Source organism: Rhinoderma darwinii, chromosome 4 (genome assembly GCF_050947455.1).
Source record: "Rhinoderma darwinii isolate aRhiDar2 chromosome 4, aRhiDar2.hap1, whole genome shotgun sequence".
Lineage (NCBI taxonomy): Eukaryota > Metazoa > Chordata > Amphibia > Anura > Rhinodermatidae > Rhinoderma > Rhinoderma darwinii.
In genome coordinates this window covers 407,200,276-407,213,182 of record NC_134690.1, presented here as the reverse complement: position 1 = coordinate 407,213,182, position 12,907 = coordinate 407,200,276, and the positions used below count along the sequence as shown (strand labels likewise).

The 12,907-nt window shown below is 48.6% G+C and overlaps 1 protein-coding gene across 2 annotated transcripts in view; it reads left to right on the top strand.

The window, feature by feature from the left end:
- CMTR1 (cap methyltransferase 1) overlaps positions 1 to 11,848 on the top strand; it is a 58,341-nt gene extending 46,493 nt beyond the window's left edge. For both annotated transcript variants that reach the window (XM_075863507.1, XM_075863509.1), the window contains exons 16-25: positions 350 to 407; positions 1,464 to 1,532; positions 1,751 to 1,882; positions 2,017 to 2,139; positions 2,404 to 2,495; positions 3,271 to 3,339; positions 8,538 to 8,585; positions 9,110 to 9,222; positions 9,308 to 9,416; positions 11,136 to 11,848. In XM_075863507.1, coding sequence (XP_075719622.1) covers positions 350 to 407; positions 1,464 to 1,532; positions 1,751 to 1,882; positions 2,017 to 2,139; positions 2,404 to 2,495; positions 3,271 to 3,339; positions 8,538 to 8,585; positions 9,110 to 9,222; positions 9,308 to 9,416; positions 11,136 to 11,298 — 976 coding nt within the window. In that variant the 3' untranslated portion in view covers positions 11,299 to 11,848. The remainder of the gene's footprint in view (positions 1 to 349; positions 408 to 1,463; positions 1,533 to 1,750; positions 1,883 to 2,016; positions 2,140 to 2,403; positions 2,496 to 3,270; positions 3,340 to 8,537; positions 8,586 to 9,109; positions 9,223 to 9,307; positions 9,417 to 11,135) is intronic.
- Positions 11,849 to 12,907: the final 1,059 nt, after the last annotated feature.

The following is a 12,907-nucleotide window of genomic DNA, read 5'->3' as shown; positions in this document are numbered from 1 at the left end:
TTTAAAGTGCCCCAGGGTTTGTGCAGCCTGGCCCATTACACGCCGCACTCAGCTGCACATGTATGGGCAGGTGAAAGGTTCTCTTTCAATAGGTTTTCCCATCGTACAACGTGGTGGCCTATCTCTAGGACATGTCGTCGCTCTCTGATCGGAGGGGTCGGACTGCCGGAAGATGTTACAATTCCTTCCAGAGCTGTGGGAATGGGGAGAGATAAGCGAGAGGCTGCTGTCCAGACATCTGATCACTGGGGTCCCCGCCGCTGGACCCCGATCATGAACTAGCCTCTGAGGGAAGGTTAATCTTGACATTTTTCCTTTGTATTCACCTGTAATTTTTTTTTTTTTGCAGGACCCTGACTGAGCCCCACCAGGCCGACCTGCGTAAAGAGTGTCTGAAGCTGTGGGGGGTGAGTAGAGAAGCTGCATCTCCATAATATCTGCTGGTTTATGTCACCAGAACAGTAAGAATGAGCCTGAAAAGACTGAGATTGGTGCAGAGCCTAATCATGAAGCGTGGCTATACACAAGTTCTCCATCGTGACTACCATGGCTCCGATCCAGCAAAGATGATGCTTAAAGGGGTTATCTGGGACTTCAAAATTTCTCCTATGGCAGGTAATGGTTTAAAATCGAAGCTGTCTAATACTCAGCCCTAAAATGCCCCCCTACCCCTGCAGTTGCTCTGGTCGTGGAAGCTCCTGCAGTGGTCCCGTGCTGTTCATCCAATCACTGGGCTGTGACCGCTGCAAGAGCTTCAGTGCCCGGAGCCGCTGCGCTGGAGCCGGGTGTATTTCAGGCGTGAGTATTAGATAGTTTATTATTTTATACCATTACCTGCCCTGGGAGCCTTAAGGAAGTTGTTTAGGATTTTTAAAAATAACATGGCTGCTTTCTTCCAGAAAAAAACGCTACACCTGTCCATGGATGTGTCTGGTATTGCAGCTCAGCTCCATTGAAGTGAATAGGGCTCAGCTGCAATACCAGACACAACCTGTAGACAGGTGTGGCACTGAGAGCAGCCAATTCTCTAAAACCCCTTTAAGTCTTGGTGATGATGTGAGGTTATAATGGACACCATGTTATCAGGTTAGTTTAACACTGCGGTGATGGAGCGCAGGAGAAGTCCAAAGGTAATGATGTGACGGCCAATTCCAGATGTAGCTTTGGAAGTATAAGAGTAGGTTCACAGAAAACATGGGACAGTCAGTAGATTCTCCTTTCAAGGAGAGCGACCGAGATCAGAACGCATCACTTTGTCGTCATGGTCTCAGTAGTGCAGCCTCAGGCTCAGGGACTGGAGCTTCAAGTAATCAGATCTCCGCATAAAAGAAATAGAATAAAAAAAAAGTTTTCACAATTTTTATTTCTGCTAACGATCCCTTTATAGATCTGCTCCGCGCTCCTTTAACATATAGGATCTGAAATGCTTGCGTGGGATGAATGAATCTCATTTCTCCTTCCAGATTCCTGACCAGGCTCGAGTGGCCCCTACTAATACCGACCCTAAGAACAAGTTCTACCAGCTGATCCAGGTACGGTCTGCGCTCCACCTCCGCTTGTCTCACCCCATCTTACTGGTCATTCTGCATCTTACAATATCCGTATTTGAGGATCTGTTCACACGTCGCAGTCATATTGCGTTTTGCAGTAGCTTTGCAAAAATCGTGTCAACAAACGCTATATGACCGCGAGGTGTGAATAGACCCTGAGGCTGAGGATCGTGGTGTCCATTCATCTATTCTGTCTCTAGAGCCGGGACATTGACATTTACAGTTTAAAGCCGACCCCACTGACGGCCAAGACTCTGGAGAAGCTGAGCCACGTGCTGGACTACAGGTGCATGGTGTCCGGCAGCGAGCAGAAGTTCCTCTTAGGATTAGGGGTAAGGCTGCTGTAGTATGGCCTTGGATATAGACCCGCTGCCTCCTACATTACTAGTCAGATTTACCATTCCGGAGCTTTCTATACCACACGCTGGACGTTTTTATTTAACCATTTGTGTCACTATCTCTTCAGAGGTCTCAGATCTACACCTGGGGGGGCCGTCCTGCCGACCGCTGGACTAAACTGGAGTTAAAAACGGAGCTCCCTAGAGACACGCTCCTGTCCGTGGAGATTGTCAACGAACTGAAAGGCGAGGTGAGTGGTGACTCTAATGCTGGCCATATATTAAAAATAAATGTACCCCTCAAGTCAAGAAGTCCCAGAATATAACGTCCTCGATTCAGTCTCTTCTGTAAGATTTTTCTGACTATGACTAGGAAATCTGGATGACAACCCAGAGTTATACTATATATATACCAGTTCTATAATGATACTGTACATCCCTTGCTCCTGTATTGATACATAGAGTGGTAGTGGCGGCCATATTGTTTGGTAAAGGACTTTTTCTCTGATTGGCAGGGTAAAGCACAGCGAAAAATCAGCGCCATTCACATCTTGGATGTCCTCTTCCTTAACGGCATGGACGTCCGACCGCAGCACTTCAACCAGAGGTAAGTCGTCCCCCCCTCTGTATTGTATATGGGATAATTCTGGTTCTTCACTGGATCGGGGCTGGTTTATCAATATTGTTGGAACGACGACACTTTACAAAGGACGGACGAGGCATTGAAATGTGGCAAATTGCGCCAAATTCCTTAAAATAGCGCTCACTACAAAATACATTTGGTGCAGCTCACGAGATACCAGCATTGTGCACTAAAATAAAATGTTACAATTCCTAATAATAAATTTGGTTATTTAAACCACGTCCTTGACGCATTTTTTTTCAAACCTGTTGTACGTGTCGCAGAGTCTTATTCAAACATGGCACGTGTTGCTGGCGCTGTTTTTCTAATGCAGATTACACAACTTTTTTGGTGCATGTAATTGAGAAAGTTTCCAGTCACTGACCAGAAGCAGAGATCTTGGGGAAAAAAAAGGTTAGGAATTGAAACACAGTAGAGTAGAACGTTACAGACCTTTTCAGTATAGAGGGAATAATCTTTCTGTACGTGCGTTATAATGGCAGCTGCGTGCGTTTTCCGTTATTCCTTATGTAACATGCAGGGAGCACAGACACTTCCACCATGATCTTCGCACCTCTGCTGTCCTCAGAATTATAGTAGAACTGCTTTTGCGTTGCTTGGCATGTAAAAAAGCGATAAAAATGCTGCAGAAACACCAAGGATCGGATGCGGTGCCGTTTTGCGGTAGAATCATCTTGGTGTGAACAAGGTCTAATAGTAAAATGACTGATTGTGGGAATAACGTCCTGTTCGTCCCCAGGATACAGCTGGCTGAGAAGTTTGTGAAAGCCGTTTCAAAGCCCAGTCGGCCAGATATGAACCCCATCCGGTGAGTAAAACCAGCAGACGATTAGGGAATGTTCACACGCTTCACAAAATCCGGCTGAAAATGCGGAGCTGTTTTCAAGGGGTGTTTTTGGAACTGTTTTTCTATTGAGTCAATGAGTCGTAAAATAACGACCCGTCGGAACAGAACGCCGTATTTCCCATTGAAATCAATGGGCAGTGGTTTGGAGACTTTCTGCTTCCGATTTTTCAGCCGTTTTTCGGGACATTTATGGCCCGAAAAACGTGTGAACATAGCCCGTGTGAACATAGCCCGTGTGAACATAGCCCGTGTGAACATAGCCCGTGTGAACATAGCCCGTGTGAACATAGCCCGTGTGAACATAGCCCGTGTGAACATAGCCCGTGAGAACATAGCCCGTGTGAACATAGCCCGTGAGAACATAGCCCGTGTGAACATAGCCCGTGAGAACATAGCCCGTGTGAACACACCCTTACATGAAAGGTGTCGTCCTGCGATTAAATCTGACAATTCACTGTTAGAGCGATTGGAATAATTCTTAATAAATGCCCCTATGTCTAGACATTGTGGTTGAAGGCTTGTTATGGCGCCCCCTGAATGTCCAGCGTCGGGGCTCAGCAGCGCAGTCTCCAGCATTCCAGCTATTGTGCAGGACAGTCAATAAGAATCGGCGCACTGGTAGCGGCTTCTTTTCACCGCCACTGGATACACTAGGTGGACGTTCAATATTTTTCTGTCTCTGAAAAAAAAAATAAGTGGCAAAAATATGAACTCAATTTAAGGTTGGTTTACACAGCGATATTCCTGCCCATAACGAGTACCGATCCCCGATATAATCAAGTCAATCGGCACTAGTTTAACCTGTTGGCAACGCTCGATGTCTCTGCTCATCATTAGTGGCCGGACGCTGCCGCATTATGACGACTATAGACATCACGCGGGCACGACAAGTGTGCCCGTGTGATCAGGGAAGGGGCAATTGCTGTAGTACACAGCCGCAGCCCCACTCTAACGGCGGAGATCAGAAAAACCTCTGATCGTCATCGTTAACCCCTTGAATGCTGAAATCAAAGCTGATCGCGGCGTTCAAGGGAAAATCAAAGGGGGAGACTGGGGAATCCCTGTGATGTGATTGGGGGACATGTCATATGTGTAGACAGCCTCATTGGAGGATCGCAGGGCTGTCTGGCCATATTTCCTGTTGTTAGGACGTACTGAGGCTCTATTGCCAGTGTGCGATCAGTATATAGGTGGCTGCCAGTACGTTAAAGTGAAATAATCGAAATTAAAAATCCCCCTACGGGATTAAAAAAAAAAAAAAGCTACATTTTATTACTAAAAATATATATATATTAATGTTAAATACAAAAAAATCTGTAAAAAAAAAATACACACAAATGCTATTTTTTTTACAATTAAGAAAATAGAAGTCCCAAAACATAAAATATTATACACATAATTTATAGCGTCATTTATGATGTAAAAAAAATAAATATGAAAACTGCAGCAGAACTGCTTTTTTTCTGCATTTTTGACAAAATAAAAATGTATACAAATTAAACGTACCAAAAAAGTACAACTTGTCTCGCAAAAAAGAAAGTCTCCTACAGCTACGCCAAACGAAAAAAATTGTGAGTGCAAAGAGGAAAAAATAAACAAATTGTTCTGTCCTTAAGGGGTTAAAGGTCCTTTACACAGGTTGATGTACACGGTATGGGGACGGGATCATGCGATCATTGACCCGTGTGAATATGCCTTTATACTGTGCAGCGAGGAGCTCTCCCTACACCCACACCTCTGCCGGAGATGTGCTCGGGATAAATAGTGAGGGGTTAAAGAGCCTTCCCCTATAAGAAGACACCAAGGACCTGAACATAGGAGTCCTCGAGCCGCCGTCCTGTATTTAGCGTCCTACACAAGTAACACTATTGTTAGGAAACGTCCGTCCCTTTAAGATTACCATGACCACGAGTCCAGCTTCTGGGCGGTTCTGGTTTTAGTTGTCGGTCCAGACGCACAACAAGGGTCATGGTATCCTCTAAAGTCAAGGGCGGAGGGTAATTTACCAGGAGATCTTTTAAGGTTTTAGAAAGGCCTGGGCGGAATTGACATGGGAGCGCTGCATCACTCCACTGTGAAGAGACGGAGCGCTGCATCACTCCACTGTGAAGAGACGGAGCGCTGCATCACTCCACTGTGAAGAGACGGAGGTCTGCATCACTCCACTGTGAAGAGACGGAGGTCTGCATCACTCCACTGTGAAGAGACGGAGGTCTGCATCACTCCACTGTGAAGAGACGGAGGTCTGCATCACTCCACTGTGAAGAGACGGAGGTCTGCATCACTCCACTGTGAAGAGACGGAGGTCTGCATCACTCCACTGTGAAGAGACGGAGCGCTGCATCACTCCACTGTGAAGAGACGGAGGTCTGCATCACTCCACTGTGAAGAGACGGAGGTCTGCATCACTCCACTGTGAAGAGACGGAGCGCTGCATCACTCCACTGTGAAGAGACGGAGGTCTGCATCACTCCACTGTGAAGAGACGGAGCGCTGCATCACTCCACTGTGAAGAGAAGGAGCGCTGCATCACTCCACTGTGAAGAGACGGAGCGCTGCATCACTCCACTGTGAAGAGAAGGAGCGCTGCATCACTCCACTGTGAAGAGACGGAGGGCTGCATCACTCCACTGTGAAGAGACGGAGCGCTGCATCACTCCACTGTGAAGAGACGGAGCGCTGCATCACTCCACTGTGAAGAGACGGAGGTCTGCATCACTCCACTGTGAAGAGACGGCGGTCTGCATCACTCCACTGTGAAGAGACGGAGGTCTGCATCACTCCACTGTGAAGAGACGGAGGTCTGCATCACTCCACTGTGAAGAGACGGAGGTCTGCATCACTCCACTGTGAAGAGACGGAGGTCTGCATCACTCCACTGTGAAGAGACGGAGCGCTGCATCACTCCACTGTGAAGAGACGGAGGTCTGCATCACTCCACTGTGAAGAGACGGAGGTCTGCATCACTCCACTGTGAAGAGACGGAGCGCTGCATCACTCCACTGTGAAGAGACGGAGGTCTGCATCACTCCACTGTGAAGAGACGGAGCGCTGCATCACTCCACTGTGAAGAGAAGGAGCGCTGCATCACTCCACTGTGAAGAGACGGAGCGCTGCATCACTCCACTGTGAAGAGAAGGAGCGCTGCATCACTCCACTGTGAAGAGACGGAGGGCTGCATCACTCCACTGTGAAGAGACGGAGCGCTGCATCACTCCACTGTGAAGAGACGGAGCGCTGCATCACTCCACTGTGAAGAGAAGGAGCGCTGCATCACTCCACTGTGAAGAGACGGAGGGCTGCATCACTCCACTGTGAAGAGACGGAGCGCTGCATCACTCCACTGTGAAGAGACGGAGCGCTGCATCACTCCACTGTGAAGAGACGGAGCGCTGCATCGCTCCACTGTGAAGAGACGGAGCGCTGCATCGCTCCACTGTGAAGAGACGGAGCGCTGCATCGCTCCACTGTGAAGAGACGGAGCGCTGCATCGCTCCACTGTGAAGAGACGGAGCGCTGCATCGCTCCACTGTGAAGAGACGGAGCGCTGCATCGCTCCACTGTGAAGAGACGGAGCGCTGCATCGCTCCACTGTGAAGAGACGGAGCGCTGCATCGCTCCACTGTGAAGAGAAGGAGCGCTGCATCGCTCCACTGTGAAGAGACGGAGCGCTGCATCGCTCCACTGTGAAGAGACGGAGCGCTGCATCGCTCCACTGTGAAGAGACGGAGCGCTGCATCGCTCCACTGTGAAGAGACGGAGCGCTGCATCGCTCCACTGTGAAGAGACGGAGCGCTGCATCGCTCCACTGTGAAGAGAAGGAGCGCTGCATCGCTCCACTGTGAAGAGACGGAGCGCTGCATCGCTCCACTGTGAAGAGACGGAGCGCTGCATCGCTCCACTGTGAAGAGACGGAGCGCTGCATCGCTCCACTGTGAAGAGACGACCACCGTCAATATTCCGATCAATAATCTATGACAGAACGCCGTCCCTGCTGGAGAGACAACAGGTCGGCCTCAGAAACTGCAGTGACATCTGGTTCTCCATATATTAATCCCAAGGCCCCAAAGAAGATCTCCGCAGAAGAAAGTTCTGGGGCATCAGGACCCAACGAAAAGGCCCAGGTTTGAGGCCTTGGGTTTAATATATGGGGAACCAGATATCACCGCAGTGGCTGAGGCCAATCTGTTATCTCTCCAGCAGGGACGGCGTCCTCTCATAGATTATTGTCCGGAATTTAGACGATGCTTCTGGACCAACAACTAAAACCAGAACAGCCCAGAAGCTGGACAAGTAGTCATGGTAATCTTAAAGCGATGGACGTTTCCTAACAGTATCGCCTACGAGAACGCAAAAATGAAAGATCGGCAATGGCCTCTCCCCTTCCCTGCACTGAGGTCTCTTCATCTGATGCCAGAGCCCACCGCGAGGCAGGTTGGACTTTGCAGCATAGAACCCAGGTTGTCTTAACAGAGTTCGGTATTGGATGAGAGGTGCAATCCAGGCAAGACCGCCCGAGGGTAAACGGAAAGTCCAAATCCCAAAGCTAGAAGAAAATCAGGGATTGCAAAGGTCAAAACCAGCCGGGAGCAGAAAGTCCAAGTCCGTAACCAAAGGGTAATCCAGAGACAAGCGGAGGTCCAGTTCCAAAAAGTGCAAATCAGAGGTACAGGGTATAGTCGGTAGCTTGATCAACCACATGAAGACAAGGAAAATCACAAGCAAAGAAAAGAGAACCAACCCGGATTTAAATACTACACCCTTCAATCTGATAGGAAGAAAGACAGAGAAGTGGGATAGGCTCAACAACTAAAACCAGAACCCCCGGAAGCCAGAAACTAGACTAGTAGTCATGTAATCTTAAAGGGACGGATGTTTCCTAACAACTATTGGCCGCCGTCACGTGGCCTGTAGAGGTTGTCACTCCGCTGACTTTGTATACTGGACAGCCTGTAAATGAACCCCCCACCGCACGGCTTCTGAGCGGGCGCCATTTTTACAAAACCCTTTCCTGATGTAAATAGTCATATTAGTGTTAAAGATGCCAAGATCTAATCTTTAGTCCTTATAATCTAGTGGTGGCGAGACGTCCTGGCGTATTACGTACACCCCTGGCAGTGAAAGGGTTAACATAGTGATTTCTTGTGCTTCTCCAACAGGGTGAAGGAAGTTTACCGACTAGAGGAAATCCAGAAGATCTTCTTAAGGTATTCAGAGCTTCTCATGTAATGTGTATGGGGGGGGGTCCCGACTCTCCCCACAATGTCAGGGGAAAGAAGGATCGGGCATGTGGGACTTCAGGACGCCTGATCCTCCATTCATTGTAGGGTCTGGCGGCTTCTTATTCCCCTCTTCCCGTTGAGAACATGCTCAGCCCAGTGTATCGGGGAGTAGGAGGAATGGCCGTCAGATGAAGGAGTTTCTATAGTGTACGGCCAGCTCTGGGGGGGATAGTGGTTAGACGCACACGTGGCGCCAGCCGTCATCGCAGGGTCCCTCCTCGCTGACATCTTCTCATGTGTCTAAAATTAAAGGGTTGTCTTTCGAGATGCCTGTTCGGTTCAGGTTTTGTTCCCCATATTTGCGGGTACAGTAAGACGGCCTGAACAACGCAAGTGTGAACATAGCTCAACGCTGACACTATCCAATGTGACCCATCAAAGACAGGAGTGAGGTTGGGCCGGGACTCTCGTGATATTCACTGATCGCATTCTCCTGTGCTCGGGCTTAGGTTGGAGATGAAGATCATTAAGAGCTCCGGTGGGATGCTGCGACTCTCCTACACCGGCAGGGATGACCGTCACTTTGTGCCAGCCGGACTGTACATTGTAAAGACGGTGAACGGTGAGCAGGGTGCGCCATAGGTGCCGAACAGATGGAGCTCACCCCTCCCCCTCAATAACCTCCACCCTCTTGTGTCCCCCCGCAGATCCCTGGACCATGGCCTTCAGTAAGAGCCACAACCGCAAATACTTCTACAACATCAGGACCCACACGTCCATGTTCGAGGTCCCGGTCGAATCCATTGCACCATTTCAGTAAGTCTGGAGCTCAGATCTCTCTCTAATATCCCAAGGACTCGTCCAGTCTTCTGTAAACGAGGTCTTTCAATTACCAGTCTCAAGATCTCTGTTTGCTGTCAGTGAACTGCAGCATTATTGTTTACATCCCGAGACTGAAAACGCATCCTGACCTAGTCCTTGATCACGGATGACAATTGTATCTGGTCCAGACAATCCTCTGTGAGCTCAGCAGCCTGGACTGAAGACTGATAGTCGTGGACATTTTCATAAAGGAAAACCCACAAATGTCACTGAAATAACTTGATATGGACAAAAGTAATAAAACATTTTAATTTACTGAAAATCAACTCATGTAAATCAGACTTTGACTTAATATTTTGTAACTGTCAGTGGGACTTCTGCTCCTGTCCGCAGGTATTTTGGCGGCTCCTCGTGAGCTCCGGCTGTCTCAGGTGTGACCGGGACTTCTCCAGGTTTCAGCTCCTTCCACAGATGTTCAATAGGATTTAGATCAGGGCTCATAGAAGCCGCTTCACAATAGTCCAATGCTTTGCTCTGAGCCATTCTTGGATGTTTGTAGCCGTGAGTTTTGGGTCATTATCCTGTTGGAGGAGCCATGACCTGCGGCTGAGATGGAGCCTCCTGACACTGGGCTGTCACGTCAGTTCTATGTTCACAGACACAAACATGAAGCCTACAAAGAAAATAACATTGTACTTACTGTGAGACATGGAGGAGGCTCGGGTATGTTTTGGGGCTGTTTTGCTACATCTGGCACCGGGTGTCTTGAGTCTGTGCAGGGTAAAATGAAATCTCAAGACTATCAAGGCATCCTGGAGCGAAATGTGCTGCCCAGTGTCAGGAGGCTCCGTCTCAGCCGCAGGTCATGGCTCCTCCAACAGGAAAATGACCCAAAACACACGGCTACAAACATCCAAGAATGGCTCAGAGCAAAGCATTGGACTATTGTGAAGCGGCTTCTATGAGCCCTGATCTAAATCCTATTGAACATCTATGGAAGGAGCTGAAACCTGGAGAAGTCCCGGTCACACCTGAGACAGCCGGAGCTCACGAGGAGCGGCAGAAATACCTGCAGACAGGTGCAGAAGTCCCACTGACAGTTACACAGATCGTTTGTTTGCAGCGATCGCCTCAAAAGGTTGTGCCACAAAATATTACGTTAAGGAACCATCATTATCGTCCGGACAGTTTCATTCGTTTTTTTATTTTTTCTGTTGAACCCCAATTCAAAAGCAGAGTCTGATTGATATTAGTTGATTTTCAGTCAATTAAAATATATTATTACTTTTGTCCGTTTCCAGTTATTTCAGTGACCGCTGTGGGTTTTTCTCTCTATAACGGAAGGGCGCCAACAATTTTGTCCACGACTGTACATTTTACCTGCACTGATACATTGTAACAAACTATCAGGATACTGATTTGTGTTTAGCTCACAGAGGATGGTCTAGACTTTATACATTGGTAACAATTGGTAACAAACCCTCAGCTGTGTGAGCAGGACAGGTCTATAATGGTTTTCATTCTCTGGATGTACAAAAGAGTGTTCCATTCACTAACCGCAAGCACAGATCTTAAAAATGGTGAGTAATGAAATACAAAGTAAAGTAGAAAGTTTCATTTACAGAAAAATGTCTAATACCTGTTTATGGGTTAAATGCAGGAATTGTTGGGGGGTTTCCTGCGTATTCTCATCTCCGCTTTTGTGTCCCGCAGCATCTGCTACTCGGAGCGGCTCTTCTGGGAATGGGGCGAGGGGGTTCAGATCCACGAGTCCCAGAAACAAAACCCCAACACGGACAAGCTCTCCAAAGACGCCGTCCTGCACTTCATCCGGATGCATCAGCCGTCGTCCTCCGCGGGTAGAGAGGAAAGGTAGTGACACGACGGTCAGGGACGCGGGATGCGGAACGCGTGGCGACCTCTTCGTTCTCGGCTGCTCTCCTGTTGGGCTCGGAGTCAGTGCGGCTGTCAGAGACTTGAAGCCTAAATGGAGGGGGAGGGGACTTGGGGGGTGTTTGGGGACCCCCCCCTCCTCCTGTCTACTTCATTAAAGACATTTATTGCACTGCAGATCAGAGAGACATTGGAATATATTTTCTTGTAGCTGCGGGTGTTTCGTTTTGTTGAGTTGCAACAAGTTTTTTTTTCTCTTATTACGTAGAGTTGCCCGTCCTGAGCGTCCGGCGGTCACCCCCCCCCCCCCTATAAGTTTCCTGTTACTCTCTATGGGCACAATTGGAATAAAATGGAAGACTTGGACGCTGAGGTGGGGGAGGGGGGATCTGCTGGACTTGTATTTGCTTTTAAGCTTCATTGTCCTGTTTTATCAGCGTGTGTTTTACTGCATGGTTTGCCTTGTCCCCATGTCACAGGGCGCGCACCCCACTCCTACCGCAATAAAGCACCAGAGTTTGGATATAACACGAGATTTTGGCGCCTCGTTCTGCGGAGGGGATCGGTATAGAACGTGTCGTGTCTGTTCTCTGTGCATTCAGTGGCCTCTTTTTTTCGGTGGTCACCTTTTCTGTATTGGGCAGGATTTCCTTCCGCCGGAAGTCTTGGGACGCTCCGTACAGATGGTGCTCCGGCACGCAGTTGCAGCAGATTTGGAGGCTGTGAAACTCCTGGCGTGAATCTCTTGTTCTACCACATCCTAGAGGCGTCTTATTGGATAGAGACCTGGTGCCGGTGCAGCCATTGGAGGACTCGGCTGCTGTGTGGGTAGAAGGCGGGTGCACTGCGGTCCTAAAGGAAAGCACAAGCAAAACTGGCAGACTGCGGCATTTATGGGAACGCCAAACCGGAAAGATAAAAGTAAACAGGAGGAAAACTTGCCCTCTGTCTGCGGACAATCCTATAGGTGTTCATTGCCTCCTGACCGCTTCCATTTTTAGCTGACAGGCAGCGTAGAGGATGGGGCTTCGGGTCTCATATACAGTGGGGAGGGTCCTGCTGCAGCCAGTGGCTTTACAGCAGGATCTGATTTCATGTTGGCTGTAAATGATGATCTGGGACAAATTGAGAAAAATTCTAGGATCCCAGCAGAGATGGGGGGAGTTGTTGGTATTTCTTCTTGTCCTTCTTGGTTATGTAGTGGCCCCCGTCTAACTGAAAATCGTTGTGGCCGCCCCTCAGCCAGACAGGCCGCTACGTGTGTCTGTTACCCATAGTGTCCCTTTACACAAGGCGGTTTGTATACGAGGTCGTAATGTGCGCCAAGAGACGACCCCCCCCCCCCCAGACAGGATTGATGTACGGAGTCGTGTGGTGAGATCATCTGCAGCAGGATCTGACATCGCAGCAGGCGACGCTTTCTGTCCGGTGTGATCTGCTGTTCCTCGCGCTTCCTGTTATTGGCGGTTTATCTCTTTTCTACACTCACGGCTTTACTTTTGTTGCATTATTTTATTTTTAATTCTACAGTAAAATTCCTTTAATCCGGCATGACTGGGACCTGATAGGTGCTGGATTATCAGGAAACTAAA